The 20,641-nt window shown below is 48.3% G+C and overlaps 1 protein-coding gene across 4 annotated transcripts in view; it reads right to left on the bottom strand.

Moving 5' to 3' along the window:
• CEP131 (centrosomal protein 131) overlaps positions 1 to 20,641 on the bottom strand; it is a 202,330-nt gene that overhangs the window by 94,648 nt on the left and 87,041 nt on the right. For all 4 annotated transcript variants that reach the window (XM_075350711.1, XM_075350714.1, XM_075350713.1 and 1 more), the window contains exon 14: positions 5,196 to 5,333. In XM_075350711.1, coding sequence (XP_075206826.1) covers positions 5,196 to 5,333 — 138 coding nt within the window. The remainder of the gene's footprint in view (positions 1 to 5,195; positions 5,334 to 20,641) is intronic.

The following is a 20,641-nucleotide window of genomic DNA, read 5'->3' as shown; positions in this document are numbered from 1 at the left end:
ACGCAGAACAACTGAAAAGATGCTGGAAGAGTGCCTGACGCCATCTGTCAAGCATGGTGGAGGTAATGTGATGGTCTGGGGTTGCTTTGGTGCTGGTAAAGTGGGAAATTTGTACAATGTAAAAGGGATTTTGAATAAGAATGGCTATCACTCCCATGCTCTACCCTGTAGACCAGGGGTGGGCAATTAATGTTCCCATGGGGCCGCATGAGAAGTTGGGATAGTTTTAGAGGGCCAGACTAATATAATTAACTCGGTTCTACTAATAAATAAATATATATATATATATATATATATATATATATATATATAAATATATATATATATATATATACACACATACACACGCATATATACTGTGTGTGTATATATAATATATATATACACATACATACACACACACACACAATCCCCATATTCTACATCACTACACCCTCCACATACTACACCTGTAATATACATCCCTATACACTACACCTGTAATAAACTACACCTCTATATACTACACCTGTATTATACTACACCCCTTCACCCCTTTATACACCTGTATTATACTACACCCTTACATACACCTGTATTATACTACACCCCTATATACACCTGTATTATACTACACCCCTATATACACCTGTATTATACTACACCCCTACACCCCTGTATTATACTACACCCCTACACCCCTATATACACCTGTATATTACACCCCTACACCCCTATATACACCTGTATTATACTATACCCCTACACCCCTATATACACCTGTATTATACTACACCCCTATATACACCTGTATTATACTACACCCCTATATACACCTGTATTATACCACACCCCTATATACACCTGTATTATACTACACCCCTATATACACCTTTATTATATTACACCCCTACACCCCTATATACACCTGTATTATACTACACCCCTACACCCCTATATACACCTGTATTATACTACACCCCTATATACACCTGTATTATACTACACCCCTATATACACCTGTATTATACCACACCCCTATATACACCTGTATTATACTACACCCCTATATACACCTGTATTATACTACACCCCTACACCCCTATATACACCTGTATTATACTACACCCCTACATACACCTGTATTATACTACACCCCTATATACACCTGTATTATACTACACCCCTACACCCCTATATACACCTGTATTATACTACACCACTACACCCCTATATACACCTGTATTATACTACACCACTACACCACTATATACACCTGTATTATACTACACCACTATATAAACCTGTAATATACTACACCACTACACCACTATATACACCTGTAATATACTACACCACTATATACACCTGTATTATACTACACCACTATATACACCTGTAATATACTACACCACTATATACACCTGTATTATACTACACCACTATATACACCTGTATTATACTACACCACTACACCACTATATACACCTGTATTATACTACACCACTACATACACCTGTAATATACTACACCACTATATACACCTGTATTATACTACACCACTATATACACCTGTATTATACTACACCACTATATACACCTGTATTATACTACACCACTACATACACCTGTAATATACTACACCACTATATACACCTGTATTATACTACACCACTACATACACCTGTAATATACTACACCACTATATACACCTGTATTATACTACACCACTATATAAACCTGTAATATACTACACCACTACACCACTATATACACCTGTATTATACTACACCACTATATACACCTGTATTATACTACACCCCTACATACACCTGTATTATACTATACCACTACACCACTATATACACCTGTAATATACTACACCACTGTATACACCTGTATTATACTACACCCCTACATACACCTGTATTATACTACACCACTACACCACTATATACACCTGTAATATACTACACCACTATATACACCTGTATTATACTACACCACTATATACACCTGTATTATACTACACCACTATATACACCTGTATTATACTACACCACTACATACACCTGTATTATACTACACCCCTATATACACCTGTATTATACTACACCCCTATATACACCTGTATTATACTACACCCCTATATACACCTGTATTATACTACACCACTATATACACCTGTATTATACTACACCACTATATACACCTGTATTATACTACACCACTACATACACCTGTAATATACTACACCACTATATACACCTGTATTATACTACACCACTACATACACCTGTAATATACTACACCACTATATACACCTGTATTATACTACACCACTATATAAACCTGTAATATACTACACCACTACACCACTATATACACCTGTATTATACTACACCACTATATACACCTGTATTATACTACACCCCTACATACACCTGTATTATACTATACCACTACACCACTATATACACCTGTAATATACTACACCACTATATACACCTGTATTATACTACACCACTGTATACACCTGTATTATACTACACCCCTACATACACCTGTATTATACTACACCACTACACCACTATATACACCTGTAATATACTACACCACTATATACACCTGTATTATACTACACCACTATATACACCTGTATTATACTACACCACTACATACACCTGTAATATACTACACCACTACATACACCTGTATTATACTACACCACTATATACACCTGTATTATACTACACCACTATATACACCTGTATTATACTACACCACTACATACACCTGTAATATACTACACCACTATATACACCTGTATTATACTACACCACTATATACACATGTAATATACTACACCACTATATACACCTGTAATATACTACACCACTATATACACCTGTATTATACTACACCACTGTATACACCTGTAATATACTACACCACTGTATACACCTGTAATATACTACACCACTATATACACCTGTATTATACTACACCACTATATACACCTGTAATATAACTACACCACTATATACACCTGTATTATACTACACCACTACACCACTATATACACCTGTAATATACTACACCACTATATACACCTGTATTATACTACACCACTATATACACCTGTATTATACTACACCACTATATACACCTGTATTATACTACACCACTATATACACCTGTATTATACTACACCACTATATACACCTGTATTATACTACACCACTATATACACCTGTATTATACTACACCACTATATACACCTGTATTATACTACACCACTATATACACCTGTATTATACTACACCCCTATATACACCTGTATTATACTACACCACTATATACACCTGTATTATACACTACACCACTACATACACCTGTATTATACTACACCACTATATACACCTGTAATATACTACACCCCTACATACACCTGTAATATACTACACCACTATATAGTACACCACTACACCCCCCCATATACACCTGTAAAACAACATTCCCATATACTGCACCCCTACACCCCAAATATTTGTCAACAGTTAACCCCCCCCCCCATTACCCCCGCAGGTTACTAGTAACCACTCACCTGTCTTCTTATTGTCCCCTCCTCAGGCTCCTCCGTACGTTCCCCCCCGCTGAGCGGCTTCTCTTTCACATGCCCAGGCTGCGCCGACGCTGTATTCCTAGGAGCCGCTGCTTCTCTCCGTGCGGCCCCGGCTGCTGCAGCGTCTTCTGCTGCCGGGCGGGAACTTTTCAAATGACACACGCGCGCCGTACTGACGATATCAGGGCGAGCGTGTGTCACACAGAGCATCTGCCGGGCAGGGAACAGAGGAGAGATTCCGCTGCTTGCACTGACTGTGCGGAGCTGCAGGATCTGTCCTCTGTTTCCTACCCGGCACGCAGCGTGTGATGAGGGCAATCTGACCACAGGCCTCCCGGAGCCTGGAGCTCCGGACAACAGGTCAGATTGCCCTCATCAGTGACCGGCCAGCAAGGACGCCCTGAGCCAGGCGGGCCGGTCACAGAGAGTAGGCGGACCGGATGTGGCCCGCGGGCCGCCCCTTGCCCAGGTCTGCTGTAGACAGTGCTTGATTGGAGCTAATTTCATCCTACAACAAGACAATAACTCAAAGAACACCTCCAAATTATGCATGAACTATTTAGGGAAGAAGCAGGCAGCTGGTATTCTATCTGTAATGGAGTGGCCAGCCCAGTCACCAGATCTCAATCCTATTGAGTTGTTGTGGGAGCAGCTTGACCGTATGGTACGCAAAAAGTGCCAATCCAACTTGTGAGGGGCATCTGGAAGCATGGGGTGAAATATCTCCAGTTTACCTCAGCAAATTAACAGCTAGAATGCCAAAGGACTGCAAAGCTGGAATTGCTGCAAAGGAGCATTCTATGACGAATGCAAAGTTTGAAGGAGAAAATTATTATTTCAAGTAAAAATCATTATTTCTAACCTCGTCAATGTCTGGAATATATTTTCTATTCATTATTCATTTGATAAATAAAAGTATGATTTTTCATGAAAACAACAAAATTGTCTGGGTGACCCCAAACTTTTGAACTGTAGTATATATTTATACAAGTCACATAGAATTAAATGGGACCTCCCCTGGTGGCGGCTGTGACCAGCCTCTTGCCTGTTTTGCTGGAAGCCTCTGTACAATCTGAGACAGTAGGCAAGCAGGCAACAAATTGACCTAGTGGCATATTGTGGTCAGCCTGGCAAGCCTGCTTGTCCCTACTCTCCCCTAAGTTCAATGGCAATTCTGGCCTAAGCTGTAGACTTAAAGGGGTTTTCCCACCGACCCATAGAATAGGTGAAAAAGAAATCTGGGTCTGACCCTTGTAACCCCCACCGATCACAATTATGGGGTCCTGTGCCTCCATGTGAATGGAGCAGTAATGTGCATATGGGACCACCACTCTTCATTATTACTGGGGGCAGTAGATACAAATGTGCACTGCTGCTCCATATACAAGGGATTTTGGGATCCTCGTTCTCAGTAGTTGACCCCCACTGATCACAGTTATCTCACAGGATGGGTGAGAAATCTATCTGCCAAGTAATCTGAGGCAGACTGGGTGCTAGGAACCTGGACTGACAACCCCACTGTAGTTTTTAGGCCGTGTGTTCTTAACAGATTGCCAGACACTGCACATCATCACCAGCAAGAGATACTCACTAAAGCCGTCTGCAGAAGACTCAGAGCTTTCTTCTTCTCCTCTAGCTCCAGCCGCATCTTCAGCATGGAACTGGTCACCTCAGTCGCGACAGCGGACGCCTGCTCCAGATGATTCAGCTCCGCCTCGGAGAAAAGAGTCTGCGCCCAAAACAAAAGGGGACTATATTAATCAGGTAACTTGTACACAATCTTCGGAAAAACACAATCTGGTATCCACTGCAATAAGCGCCACCAGGGGCAGTGTCACACTATAATGGAACATGCAGGATGCAAGGGAAGAGATGAAGCCGGAAGAGCCTGCACAGAAAGTGGAAATAAACCTTAACCCCTTAAGGACGAAGCCAGTTTTGTACTTAATGCCCAGGCCATTTTTTGCAATTTTGACCAGTGTCCCTTTATAAGGCTATAACTCTGGAACGCTTCAATGGCTCCCGGTGATTCTGAGATTGTTTTTTCATGACATATTGGACTTCATGTTAGAGGTAAATTTAGGATGATATTTTTTTTTATTTGTGAAAAAAATCTGAAATTTGACAAAAACACATTTAAAATTTTGCAATTTTCAAACTTTAATTTTTATGCCCATAAACCAGAGAGTTATGTCACACAAAATAGTTAATAAATAACATTTTCCACATCTCTACTTTACATCAGCGCAATTTTTGAAACAAAATTTTTTGGGGTTAGGAAGTTATAAGGGTTCAAAGTTAATCAGAAAATTTACAAAACCATTTTTTTAGGGACCACATCACATTTGAAGTGACTTTGAGAGGCCTAGGTGACAGAAAATACCCAAAAGTGACCCCATTCTAATATCTGCACCCCTCAAGGTACTCAAAACCACATTCAAGAAGTTTATTAACCCTTCAGGTGCTTCACAGGAACTAAAGTAATGTGGAATGAAAAAAAAATTAACATTTTACCTAAAAATGTTGCTTTAGCACTAATTTTCTTACTTTTTCAAGAGGTAACACCAAAAATTGGACCTCACACTTTGTTACCCACTTTCTTATGAGCGCGCAGATACCCCACATGTGGTCAGAAACCTCTGTACGGGCAAAATGGGAGAGCTTGGAACGAAAGGAGCAATATTTGAATTTTTGAAAGCAAATTTGGCAGAAACAGATTGAGGGCACCATGTTGCATTTACAGGTCCCCTAAGGTACCTAAACAGCAGAAACCCCCCTCAAGTGACCCCATTTTGGAAACTAGACCCCTTAAGGCTTCTATCTAGGGGTATAGTGAGCATTTTGGACTAACAGGTACTTCACAGAATTTGATAACATTAGGTTGTCATATTGAAAATTTTCATTTTTTTAGCAAAAATGTTGTTTTAGCATCAATTTTCTCACTTTTTCAAGAGGTAGCTCCAAAAATCGCGCGGTGATACCCCACATGTGGCGAGAAACCTCTGTACAGGCAAATGGGAGAGCTTGGAACGAAAGGAGCAATATTCGAATTTTGGAAAGCAAATTTGGCGCTATCTGGAATAGATAGGCTCTGAATAAATTCAACATGGTACAAGAACAACAGAAACCCCACATAAATTTCTTTTTTGAAAATAATACCCTGTAATGTATTTATCTAGGCAGGTAATGAGCAGTTTGCCACCACCATTTTGAATGCAGTTGATGCAGCACACGCATGTGTCTATAAAAGTTGGTGCACCACTTGGTCTTCAGGGTAAAATTGCAGGAGCTGGTTTGAAGCTACAGAGACATGGAGCTACCAAACACGAAAATCTTTCCAGGAATTATTACTCACAAAGGGCAGCATGCCCCAAAAAAACGGATTTTTGTGTACTCACCGTAAAATGGTTTTCTCTTAGCCATCATTGGGGGACACAGGACCATGGGTGTTATGCTGCCTATCCATAGGAGGACACTAAGTAGATGCAAAAGCATAGCTCCTCCTCTGCAGTATACACCCCCTGGCCGGGCCAGGCAAGCTCAGTTTTAGTACACAAGCAGTAGGAGAAAAAGCCAGTAAAAACTTACCTCAACAGAGGAACATGAGAAGAAAAAAAAGAGTCATAACCAGATAAGGTACTGAGAGAACCAAGGCACAACAGGGCAACAGGGTGGGTGCTGTGTGCCCCAATGATGGCTAAGAGAAAACGATTTTACGGTGAGTACACAAAAATCCGTTTTTCTCTGACGCCTCATTGGGGGACACAGGACCATGGGACGTCCTAAAGCAGTCCATGGGTGGGAAAAATAAAAACAAGACAACGCAACCCAAGGACTAGGAACCAGTCCCAGACAGCCTGGAGCACCTACTGAGAGAAGGTGCTCTACTGCCGTTTGCAGAATTGTCCTACCCAGATTTGCCTCAGCTGAAACTTGGGCATGGACTCTGTAATGCTTTGAAAACGTATGTAGGCTAGACCAGGTCGCAGCCTTACACACCTGTTCCACTGAAGCCTGATGCCGAATGGCCCACGAAGCGCCAACTACTCGCGTGGAATGAGCCCGCAGCCCACTAGGAATGGGCTTGAGTTGCAAGCGGTAGACTTCCTGGATCGCAGAGCGAATCCAGCGAGCCAGAGTCGCCTTTGAAGTTGCCTGTCCCTTCTTAGGCCCCTCAGGAATGACGAACAAAGAGTCCGTTTTCCTAAAAGGGGCTGTCCTGGATATGTAATATCTGAGAGGTCTAACGAATGCAGAGACCTTTCCACCCTATGAACTGGGTGTGGACAAAAGGAAGGCAGAACAATGTCCTCGTTTAAATGAAACGGGGTAGGAACCTTTGGAAGAAAATCCGGAAGGGGGCGCAGAACCACCTTGTCCTGGTGAAAAATCAAAAAAGACTCGCGGCAAGAGAGTGCTGCTAGCTCCGAAACCCGTCTAATGGACGTAATTGCCACCAGGAACGTTACCTTCCAGGACAGAAAAGCAAGGGAGGATTCCTTGAGAGGTTCAAAGGGGGACCTCTGGAGACCGTCCAGAACGAGATTGAGGTCCCATGGTTCAAGCGGCCATTTGTACAGGGGAACTAGATGGGAAACGCCCTGGAGGAAGGTCTTGACCTGCATTTTTTGAGCCAGGCGGCAGTGGTAGAAGATTGAGAGCGCTGAGACCTGCCCTTTAAGGGAACGGAGACCCAACCTGCAGAAAATCGAGAATTCTGGGGATGGCCAGAGGCAGAGGCTGGACGTTAGTTTCCCTGCACCATGAAAGGAAGATTTTCCACGTACGGTGGTAAATGCGGGATGAAGCAGGCGCTGATCATGGTGGAGATAACCGCGGGGGAGAATCCTGCTCGTTAATACCCAGGTCTTAATGGCCATGCCGTCAGCTTCAGGGCTCTGTAGTTCTGAATGGAAATGGGCCCTTGTGTCAGCAAGTCTGGGATGTCTGGAAGGCGCAACGGTACGTCTACGAGCATTTGTACTAATTCGGCGTACCAGGCTCACCTGGGCCAGTCCGGTGCTATCAGTATCCCCGGGTCTCCCTCTGCTTTGATTTTCCTGATTACCCGCGGCAGCAGAGGTAGGGGTGGAAATATGTAAGGCAGGAGGAAGTGGAGCCAGGAGCAGACTAGAGCATCCGCGCCGATGGACTGCGGATCGCGTGACCTGGCTATGAACGCGGGTACCTTTGCGGTTTGAACCTTGAGGCCATTAGATCAACGTCTGGTGTACCCCAGCGAGTGCAGATGTGTAGGAACACTTCTGGGTGGAGAGAGCACTCTCCAGCGGCCAGACCTTGGCGACTTAGAAGTCTGCTGCCCAGTTCTCTACTCCCGGTATGTGTACCGCTGATATCACTGACCCTGTCGATTCGGCCCAGCTGAGCATCTTGTGGGCCTCGAGATAAGCTGCCTTGCTGCAGGTATACCCCATGGCGATTGATGTAGGTTACAGCTGTCGCATTGTCCGATTGGACTCGAATCTGATGACCCCCTAGCAGAGGGCAGAATGACCTGAGCGCGAGGAAGATCGCGCAGATTTCCAGGATGTTTATGGGTAGGGAAGACTCCTGGAGCGTCCAACGTCCTTGAGCAGTGTGGTGCCGGTACACTGCTCCCCAGCCTAGGAGGCTGGCGTCCGTGGTCAGGACCAGCCAGTTCGCTGGGAGAAAAAGATCTCCCCTTCGATAGGGATGAGGACCGAAGCCACCAGCGGAGTGCGTACCTGACTGAAGGCGTCAGGTGAAGATGTCTGTCCGGGGACAAGGGGCTCTTGTCCCAGGCCGCTAGAAGGGCTAGCTGCAGTGGGCGGAGGTACAGTTGAGCAAAGGGTACTGCTTCCATAGCCGCCACCATCCTGCCGAGCACCTTCATGCTGAATCGATTGGAGCGAGACGGTGGACGTAGAAGGCAGCGTACCGCTCGTTGAAGAGCGATCGCCTTGTCCAGGGGGAGATAGATCAAGCACCGACGGGTGTCCAGGGACATGCCCAGAAAGGTGAAGGATCGTGAAGGGATCGGGGGTGATTTGTTTAGATTCACTAGCCACCCTAAGCGGGATAGGGTGTCCACAGTGATCTGTACGCTGGTTGAGCAGTCGCGGAAGGAGGGTGCCTTGATGACTAAGGCGAGGAATTCCCTTTCAACCATGGATGCAATAATGGACCTTAGGGACTCTATTCTGAATCTCCGTGCGTGCACATGTTTCTTCAGATGTTTGAGGTCCAGGATGGGTCGAACTGACCCATCCTTTTTGGGTACCACAAAGAGGTTGGAATAAAAACCCCTGAACTTCACGTCGTACGGGACAAGTATGATCACTCCTGCTGTTTGGAGCAAGTGGATTGCTGAGAAAAAAACTTCGCGTCGTTTTCGAGTCTTTGGGGGGTTTGAGAGAAAGAACCAACTCAGGGGTCGGGTCTTGGTAACCGGAAGACACAAGGTCTCGCACCCATTTGTTGTCTGAGGCGGCAGCCCAGATGTGTTGAAAAAAGCTACAGTCGACCTCCTACAATGAGTGTGTCTTCCGGGGCGCCGAAGGAGTCATGAGGGGAGAAAACGTCGTGGACGAGTCTCCCTAGTCCTGGACTGTTTCGGTCTAGGCTGCCATGACGAAGTGGGTTTCGGGGAGAGCTGAGAAGGTCGGTCCCTGCGTAGTCCGCAGCTGGCGGCGGGGATAGCATGGGATGTCGACCAACCAATGAGTTCCGAAGGAGCGGAACGAGGACTGTGGACGTCTGGTGAAGGTCGTTCTTGACTTCAGCTGGAGGAAGGAGGTACTCTTTCCTCCCGTGGCGTCAGAAAAGAGCTTGTCCAGACGTTCGCCAAACAATCGGTCTGGAAAAAAGGGAAGGCCCGTGAGAGACTTCTTGGAGGCAGAGTCCGCTCGCCATTGTCGGAGCCAGAGAGCTCTACGGATGGCTATGGTATTTGAGGCCGCAAATGCTGCGCAGGTAGCAGCGTCCATGGAGGCCTGCATGAGGTACTCCGCCGCAGCGGCAATTTTGAGCTGTTACCTCTGTGAAGGTATGAGGGAACTAGGATTCCTCAAGCGAAGTGTTAAGGAATTCTACCCAGACCGAGATCGCCTTTGCGATCCACACAGAGGCAAAGGAGGGCGAGAGGGAGGAACCTGCAGCCTCAAAAAGCAGAGCGGGCGAGGTGCTCCACCTGTCTGTCTGTCGGGTCCTTGATGGAGGAACCATCGGGTAAAGACAGGAGCGTCTTTGTGGCAAGGTGGGAGACCGGGGGGGGTCGACCGAGTGCGGATCGGCCCAGCCCTTAGGTGCAGGTGAGGCAACAGGATACCGGCACTCCATGAGTTTTCGGTTACCGAAGCGCCTGTCGGGCTTCTCCTTTTGTGAGGATATCCTGAAACTCTGGGTTATCAGCGAAAACCTTTTGGGGTTTCCTTGCCCTCTTAAAGGAGACCACATGGTCAGTGGTAGTGGATGGGGGATCCTCCACATTTGTTTGGTTGACTGCTGCTATAAGGGAGTCTATTGCAGTTTGATCATCTGGGGAGGATGAAACCAAGGAATCCTCCTGGTACAACCAGCATTCTCCCTCCTCCAGCTCTTCAGAAGCTGTGGAGCGTGTGGGAGAGCCTGCCCTGTGTGCTCCCGAGGGAGAGTCATGGGGGCCATGAGAGAGTGCTGGAGACACCCGGCCGGCTCTTTTCCTGATCCCTGCAACCGGTGAAGCATGTGCCCGGATTACCTTAGAAGGATCCTCCATAGGTGTATCCTCCGGCTGCGTCCAGGGACCCAGAAGGGTGTGGAGGACGACATTGCATAGCCAGAACCAGGTTCTGTGACAGTTTTTCCATGGATTGGGACAGAAACTGTGCCCATTCCGGTGGGCTGGGAGCCCTAGGCTCTGGGCTGACGGTTGCGGCGGTGGTGGCGGGGGGGTCTTGGGGGGCTATAGGGGCACAGGAACCACAGAGAGAAGAGGTGTGTTTACATGGTAGCTCAGCGTGGCAGGAAGTGCAGGCTGAATAGTAGACTATGTGAGAACTTAGCGCTCTTAGTGCCCTTAGAATTCTGCATGTTCCTAATAGGAGTATGCCAGGATGGGGAGCAATGGTCAGCAGAGCTACAAGTGAAGCAAGTACCTCACCAGAATCAGCTGATGGCCCTGCGTCCTCAGGAAGGAGTAAGCTCTGATTTGAGCTGTTGGGAGATCTTCGCATGCTTTTCGGGGGGGGTGCCAAGAAATAGTCAGTGTGCCCCCCCCTGCTGTCTGTAGCAAAAAAAACGGTGGGAAGGGAGCTTCTGTGACATCTCCCTCCAGTCAGCACACAGCTTGTCACCGAAGGATAATCTCTGGCTTTCTGCAATCAGAGCCGCAGCTAGAGCAAATAAACAGAGCAAATAAACAGTGTGAGTTCCTGAACTCTGGGCCCTCCCCAGCCACCAGTAAATTATCTGTGCAGATTCTCTGCAAACAGCAAGGGACTTCCCCCCTCCTCCAGCCAGCACGCAGCTAGGGAAAGAATTAACACTGTGTGTTCAGGATCCCTGGGGCTCTCCTCCTTGCAATCAGCAAGGGACTTTCTGCACCGTCTTTTCTCCCTTTGTCTGGGAAACCAGTCAGGGAGATCTCACCTTAAACACTGCTTCAGTCCAGGCAGTAGGAATAGCAGAGTCAGCCTGCTGTATCCGTTCACACAGTGCAATGTTCAACTCAGAGCCTGCAAAGAGGGGCTGAGGAATTGTGCTTCTGCCCTGGGCTCTGGAAAATCGGTGTCTGTGGGACCGTCGTCCAGTGAGATGCAGCCCAGGATCGCAGGAGGGGGTACGTGGAGGCAGCACTCCGCGTTCCCGCCCGTTGATTGTATTGGGAGATCGGTCCCAAAAGGAAACTGTCGCCCTCAAAAAAATAACAAAACCTTGGAAGATGTGCCTCCTACAGACACTAAGCTAAAACTGAGCTTGCCTGGCCCGCCCAGGGGGTGTATACTGCAGAGGAGGAGCTATGCTTTTGCATCTACTTAGTGTCCTCCTATGGATAGGCAGCATAACACCCATGGTCCTGTGTCCCCCAATGAGGCGTCAGAGAAATCACATTTGTGGATTATAAAACTTGGTCGAGCTAACAAAACCATTATCTTGCAATTGGGTATTTTGTAGCAAAAAGAATAGACTTTACTGGAGTGAAAGGCAAAATGTGGAGGAATTAAATAGCCACTGTGTGGTAAATCTGAGTCTGTTCCAAAGATGAAAGATCACCAGCAGGGCGAGAAGGACAGCTTTATTTTTCAAACAAACTGGTTGAACAACGTCTTCCTAGCTCCATCAATCCCTATATGAGGGACGAATGTGCCAAGTGACGTGGTACACCATAACAGGCTCCTGCCTGCCAAGGTAGGAACCGCTATGTGCACAAAACGACCAATATCCTGCAGGTTTCTCAAAATTATGTCCTGTACAGGAGGTTCGGCAAGAACCATGCAGTAAAGCTCGTAGGGTATGAATATGGAACAGCCACATTGTTAGAGATCCTCCAATAAAATTATCGTGCCCGTATCACCAAGATAAATAAGTAATAAAAATTCAAAGAAAAGTTTTGTGTAGCAAGACATAGTAGTAAAAACCATCAAACTAAGATAAAAAGAGAATTTTGTTTACTTACCATAAATTCTTTTTCTTATAGTTCCGTATTGGGAGACCCAGACCATGGGTGTTTAGCTTCTGCCTCCGGAGGACACACAAAGTACAACACTTAAAAGTGTAGCTCCTCCCTCTGAGCTTATACACCCCCTGGAGAACCAGATCTAGCCAGTTTAGTGCAAAAGCTGAAGGAGAATAGCCACCCACAAGTAAAACAGAGTAAGAACCGGAACAACCGGAGACTCTGTCCACGACAACAGCCGGTGATAACACGCAGAACAAGAAATTGCCAACAGGCAACAGGGAGGGAGCTGGGTCTCCCAATACGGAATTATAAGAAAAAGAATTTACGGTAAGTAAACAAAATTCTCTTTTTCTTTATCGTTCCTATGGGAGACCCAGACCATGGGACGTCTCAAAGCAGTCCATGGGTGGGAATAAACAGAAAAACTAAGAAATAGGCGGAGCCTAACTTCACAAATGGGCGACAGCCGCCTGAAGGATGCGTTGGCCGAAGCATGAGCATGCACTTGGTAGTGCTTTGAAAAGGTATGCAGGCTAGTCCAAGTGGCAGCCTGACAGACTTGTTGAGCCGTAGCCTGGTGCCTGAAAGCCCAAGAGGCACCGACAGCTCTGGTCGAGTGTGCCTTGATCCCCGGCGGGGGAGGCACCTGAGAACACTGGTAGGCGTCCGAAATGGTCGACCTAATCCAACGGGCTAAGGTCGGCTTAGAAGCAGAGAGGCCCTTGCGCCGACCTGTGGTTAGCACAAAAAGAGAAGTGCACCGCCTAAGAGCAGCGGTGCGAGACACATAGATCCGGAGAGCACGCACCAGATCCAGAGTATGCAACGCTTTTTCAAAGCGATGAACAGGAGCCGGACAAAAGGAAGGTAGAGTAATGTCCTGGTTAAGGTGGAAAGGAGAGACCACCTTAGGAAGAAAGTCCGGAGTCGGACGGAGAACCACCTTGTCTTGATGAAAAACCAAAAAAGGTGACTCCGAAGAGAGCGCAGCCAAATCAGAGACTCTCCTGAGGGAAGTTATGGCCACTAGAAAGACCACTTTCTGTGAAAGACGAAACAAAGAAACCTCCCTAAGAGGTTCAAAGGGGGGTTTCTGCAAAACCGTGAGAACCAAATTGAGGTCCCAGGGATCCAAGGGCCGCCGGTAAGGCGGAATGATGTGAGACGCGCCCTGCATGAAGGTGCGGACCTGAGCCAGCCGGGCGAGACGCCGCTGGAACAGCACTGACAGAGCTGAGACTTGTCCCTTGAGAGAGTTGAGGGACAGTCCCAGCTGCAGACCGGACTGTAGAAAGGACAGAAGGGTCGGCAAGGAAAATGGCCAAGGAGGATGGCCGGAAGAGTGACACCAGAACAGGAAAATCTTCCAAGTCCTGTGATAGATCTTGGCGGAGGAAGACTTACGGGCCCGAGTCATAGTGGAGATGACTTCAGGAGGGATACCAGAAGCCGTCAAGATCCAGGACTCAAGAGCCACGCCGTCAATCTGAGAGCCGCAGAATTCGGGCGGAAAAACGGACCTTGTGAGAGAAGGTCTGGACGGTCCGGAAGATGCCACGGCACCTGTACGGACAGATGGAGCAGGTCTGGGTACCAAGCTCGCCTGGGCCAGTCCGGAGCAATGAGGATGACTCGACGGCCCTCCATTCTGATCTTGCGCAGGACTCTGGGCAAGAGAGCTAGAGGGGGAAACACGTAGGACAGACGAAACTGGGACCAGTCTTGAACCAGAGCGTCCGCGGCAAATGCCTGAGGATCGTGGGAGCGAGCCACGTAAACAGGAACTTTGTTGTTGTGATGGGATGCCATTAGGTCCACGTCCAGAGTGCCCCATTTGCGGCAGATTGACTGAAAAACTGCCGGGAGCAGGGACCACTCGCCACTGTCCACGGTTTGACGGCTGAGATAATCTGCCTCCCAGTTTTCCACGCCTGGAATGTGGACTGCGGATATGGTGGACTTGGAGTCATCCGCCCATTGAAGGATGCGTTGTACCTCCAACATTGCCAGGCGGCTGCGTGTCCCGCCTTGGTGATTGATGTAGGCAACCGCTGTCGCGTTGTCTGACTGGACTCGGATGTGCCTGCCCGCCAGCAGATGGTGAAAAGCTAGGAGAGCCAGAAGCACGGCTCTGGTTTCCAGCACATTGATCGAAAGGGCTGATTCGGACGGAGTCCAAGTGCCCTGCGCTCGGTGGTGGAGACATACCGCTCCCCAGCCGGATAGACTGGCATCCATGGTGAGGATCACCCAGGACGGGGCCAGAAAGGAGCGCCCCTGAGACAGAGAGAGGGGCCGAAGCCACCACTGAAGAGAGCTCCTGGTCTGTGGTGACAGAGCCACCAACCTGTGCAAGGAGGAAGGCCGCTTGTCCCAACAGCGGAGAATGTCCAGCTGCAGGGGACGCAGATGGAACTGGGCAAAGGGAACAGCCTCCATTGACACCATCATCTGACCCAGCACCTGCATCAGGCGCCTGAGGGAATAACGGCGGCGCCTCAGCAGAGAGCGCACCGCCAGTTGGAGGGACTGCTGTTTTACTAAGGGCAACTTCACCAGTGCCAGCAGTGTCTCGAACTGCATCCCTAGGTACGTGAGACTCTGGGTCGGAGTCAGAGTAGATTTGGGAAGATTGACAAGCCACCCGAATTGGGCTAGAGTGGCGAGAGTGAGCGAGACACTCCGCTGACAGTCTACGCTGGATGAAGCCTTGACTAGAAGGTCGTCCAGGTAAGGGATCACTGCCAACCCCTGTAGGTGCAGGACCGCAATCACTGCTGCCATGACCTTGGCGAATACCCGAGGAGCTGTGGCCAACCCGAAGGGGAGAGCCACGAATTGGAAATGTTCCTTTCCGATTGCAAAACGAAGCCAACGTTGGTGTGAAACTGCAATTGGCACATGCAGATAGGCATCTCTGATGTCGATGGATGCCAGGAAATCCCCTTGGGTCATTGAGGCAATGACTGATCGCAGAGACTCCATGCGAAAATGCCGCACCTGAACATGCTTGTTGAGAAGCTTGAGATCCAGGATGGGCCGGAAGGAACCGTCCTTTTTGGGGACTAGGAAGAGATTGGAGTAGAAACCTCTGAACCGTTCCCGGGCGGGAACCGGTACAATTACTCCGTTGGCCTGCAAGGATGCCACGGCCTGAGAGAAGGCGGCGGCCTTGGAGCAGGGGGGAGTTGACAGAAAAAATCTGTTTGGCGGGCTGGAAGAGAATTCTATCCTGTAGCCGTGGGAGATGATATCTCTCACCCACTGATCGGAGACGTGTTGAAACCACGCGTCGCCAAAGTGGGAGAGCCTGCCACCGACTAAGGACGTTGCTGGTGCGGACAGATAGTCACGAGGAGGCTGCCTTGGCGGCAGCACCTCCTGCGGTCTTTTGTGGACGTGCTTTTGGGCGCCAGTTGGATTTCTGGTCCTTGGCTGAGTTAGTGGACGAGGCCGAGGGCTTAGAGGACGACCAGTTGGAGGAATGAAAGGAACGAAACCTCGACTGATTCCTGCCCTGGACAGGCTTCCTGGTTTTGGTTTGTGGCATGGAAGTACTCTTCCCGCCGGTAGCTTCCTTAATAATTTCATCCAGCTGTTCACCGAACAGCCGGGACCCAGCAAAAGGGAGTCCAGCAAGGTACTTCTTTGAAGAAGCATCTGCCTTCCACTCTCAAAGCCACAAGATCCTGCAGATAGCGAGGGAATTAGCCGAAGCCACCGCAGTGCGGTGAGAAGCCTCCAGCATGGCAGACATGGCATAGGATGAAAAAGCTGAAGCTTGGGAAGTTAAGGTAACCATTTCGGGCATAGATTCCCTGGCGAGGGAATGCATCCCCTCTAGAGAAGCAGAGATGGCTTTGAGAGCCCACACGGCTGCAAAAGTCGGGGAGAACGAGGCCCCTGCCGCTTCATATACAGATTTGGCCAGAAGGTCAATCTGGCGGTCAGTGGAATCCTTAAGAGAGGTGCCATCAGCCACCGATACAACGGTCCGGGCTGAGAGTCTAGACACCGGGGGGTCTACCTTTGGGGAATGAGCCCACTCCTTGACCACCTCAGGTGGAAAGGGAAAGCGGTCATCAGTACCACGTTTTGGGAAGAGTTTGTCAGGACAGGCCCTGGGCTTGGTCACAGCGGCCTGAAAACTGGAGTGGTTAAAGAACACACTCTTTACTCTCTTAGGCGAGGTAAACTGGTGCTTTTCTGCCAGAGAGGGTTGTTCCTCTGAAACTGGCGGATTGAGATCCAGTACAGAATTAATGGACGCAATCAAATCACTAACATCTGAGTCACTTTCGGACAGATCAATGGAGTACATGGAGTTAACCTCCGAGCTCCCCGTAAAGGCATGCTCCTCGTCCTGCGAGTCAGCTCCTGAATCAGAGCCGCTGGACGAGGAAGGAGAGAGAACCCTGCGTCTCTTCATAGAAGGACGGGGTCTGGGACCAGATGATGAATCCTCTGTGAGCTCCGGTCCTGAGAGACCCCTAGCAGCAGAGGCACCCTGTGAAGGGGGCTGATGCATGTTCAGCAAAGTCCTGGACAGAAATCCCATGGAGTCGGCAAAAGACTGGGAGATAGACCTAGAAAAGGATTCTACCCAAGCTGGGGGTTCAGCCACAGGAGCAGGAGCAGCCTGAGAGACCACTGGGAGTGAGACTCCAGGCTGAGGCACCGCCAGGTTAGAGCAGGCATTACAATGTGGATAGGTGCTCGGTTCAGGCAGTAGGAGCTTACATGCAGTGCATACAGTATAAAGCTTTGGAGCCTTGCTCCTCGTGTGAGACATGCTGCTGGAGTGGGGGCTCTGCCAGAGAATGAACCCCAGAGAGTATAATCAGAGGTCCACAACCAGAGACTGGTTGTGGCTTACCAGACCGCTGGAGCGGTGTTGTGTGCCCTCCAGATCCCGAATCCCGGACCCCCAAGCACAGCAACTCAGCAGAGATGCTGCAGACCAGCGCTGCAATGAAGAGAGAACGCTGAGAAAATGGCCGCCGGAGCGAAGAGAGGGGGCGGGACTTGCTTAGGAGCGGGATCTGGAGGGCCATAGAGACCTACAGGGGAGGGGACATACCCTGCAGTGAGGAGTGTCCCTCCCCTGTGCAGAAGGGCCGCCGGGCGGAGCCGAGCCTGTCCCTCTGCATGAATGACATGCGAGGGCAGTGAAACCGAAACTAGGCCTCCGGCGAAGCCGGGGCCTAAATTTGAGCGGCGCGGCCGGCGCGCAGGCACCATCGGCGCGGTTCTCAGGCGATAGCCAGAGAACCCGCCGGAAATGTCATAAACAACACTCAGCACACTCTCCCATAACAATAAAGTACAGGGACCCCCAATATATAACCGTCTCAGGTACTTAGCTTGCTGAGACGCAGGGTTCCAAGTCCCTGGGGGTGAGTGCTCCGGTCCAGCAGGATCCTGAAGGGCTGCGGATGGAGACCGGTCTCCTGCCAAGCATGGAGAACCGTGCTGGCTCCCACTTCAAGCCAGAGCCCAGGAGGGATGGTGAAGGAGCGCGGCATGTAAGGCTCCAGCCTTGGAATCAACCTTAACAACACCGCCGACACAGTGGGGTGAGAAGGGACACGCCGGGGGGTCCAGACTTGGACCCGCTTTTCTTCAAACTCTTTCCAAAAATCAAAAATCAGATGACAATGCATGTGTGGATGTATGCCTCCTGAACACAAAGCGATAAACTGGCTAGATCTGGTTCTCCAGGGGGTGTATAAGCTCAGAGGGAGGAGCTACACTTTTAAGTGTAGTACTTTGTGTGTCCTCCGGAGGCAGAAGCTAAACACCCATGGTCTGGGTCTCCCATAAGAACGATAAAGAAATGGTAAAATAATATGCTTGTGAGTGATCAAGTCCTGGAAAGTTGTCAAATGGTCAGACTTTTCAAGAACGTTAGTGGGGTCCACATTCTGGAGTATGCAGACGTGGGCATGTAGACAAGGATTTGTCTGAATAATAGTTTGATATGGGATGATTGTGGCCTGGAATTATTTGTGAAATGGGATAAACTGTGTTTTATTGATGAAAATAGTAATAGTAATTTTTATTTGACACAAAATAAAAAGAATCTTTACATAATTTATTACACAATTATGAGGAAAGTGATGCCAATTCAATAATGGGTGGCAGTATGGAAGATTTCAAAGCAGGGGGTGACACAGAGGCCTGGTTGAGAGGGGCACGTGGGGCAGTAGTAGCGAGAATCGCTCCTCCTACCTTGCTTTCCACAAACTCTGCATCTTTTTTGAGGACGATTGTTGGTGGTAGTTGGAGGGATTAGGCTAATAAAATGGCGCTCAGACAGTCTGCGCACATCCTCCGACTTGAAGGTTTCCTCCAGTGCCTCTGAGTCAAAAAGGAGACGCGAGACAATTGTCTCCTGATATTGGAGGAAGGCAAGTGGTCCTTGCGCTTTTTTGTACAGCACAAAACTGTTGTTATATGTGGCAATTTGGATTAGGTAGATTGCTACCTTCTTATACCAGGCCCTTTTCTTCCGCTTGACTAGATAAGGCTGAAGCACCTGGTCGGACAGATCTACGCCTCCCATATACTTGCTATAGTCTGCCACACAGAGCGGCTTCTGTTTGTCCCTGGTGGTGCCCGTCTCTAACCGTCACAGTGGTGTCCGCATGCAGGGTGGTGAGCATGAAAACATCCTTTCGGTCTTTCCATTTCACGGCAAGAAGATGGTCACTTGCCAGTGACCAGGACGCACCCTTCTCCAGACGTCTGGACACCAACTGTGACGGTAGACCAACTCTGTTTTTACGGATTGTGCCACAGGCCCCTGTGTTTGCAGCATGGAGGGATTTATAAAGTGGGATACTTACATGGTATCCTTGCTGTAAAAATGGGGTCATTAGCTCCCAGACAATTTTGCCTGGGATGCCAATTGTCTGGGGGCAGTTTGGGGAATTTATTTGGCGGTCCCTACCTTCATATAAGAAAGGTACAGGTGTAACCAGTTGTGCTTTCACACATTTTATAAAGTTTAATATCATATCTGTCACGCTTGGAGGGAAGGAATTGGCGGAATGACAGACGGCCCTTGTAACTCATAAGGGACTCGTCTACAGATACATTTTTGTCAGGGGTATACAAATTTAGGAAGGAATCTTTTAGAAGGTTTATTAGGGGTCTCAATTTATAAAGGCAGTCGTAGTTTGGGTCTGTTCTTGGGGGGGGGCTTGGTTATTATTACTAAAGTGGAGGAAACGTAAAAGGGTCTTATATCGGGATCGGGACATTATGGCTGCAAACACAGGGGTGACGTGAACACATTTAGTCGCCCAGTACGAGCGCAGAGTGGGTTTTTTAACTAAACTCATGTTGAGGGTAAGGCCTAAGAATTTTTTTATTTCTGGAACGGTTGTGGGGAT

The sequence above is a fragment of the Anomaloglossus baeobatrachus genome, chromosome 5, assembly GCF_048569485.1.
Source record: "Anomaloglossus baeobatrachus isolate aAnoBae1 chromosome 5, aAnoBae1.hap1, whole genome shotgun sequence".
NCBI lineage: Eukaryota > Metazoa > Chordata > Amphibia > Anura > Aromobatidae > Anomaloglossus > Anomaloglossus baeobatrachus.
Note: the sequence above shows the minus strand (reverse complement) of the source record. Positions and strands in the feature narration are given on the sequence as shown.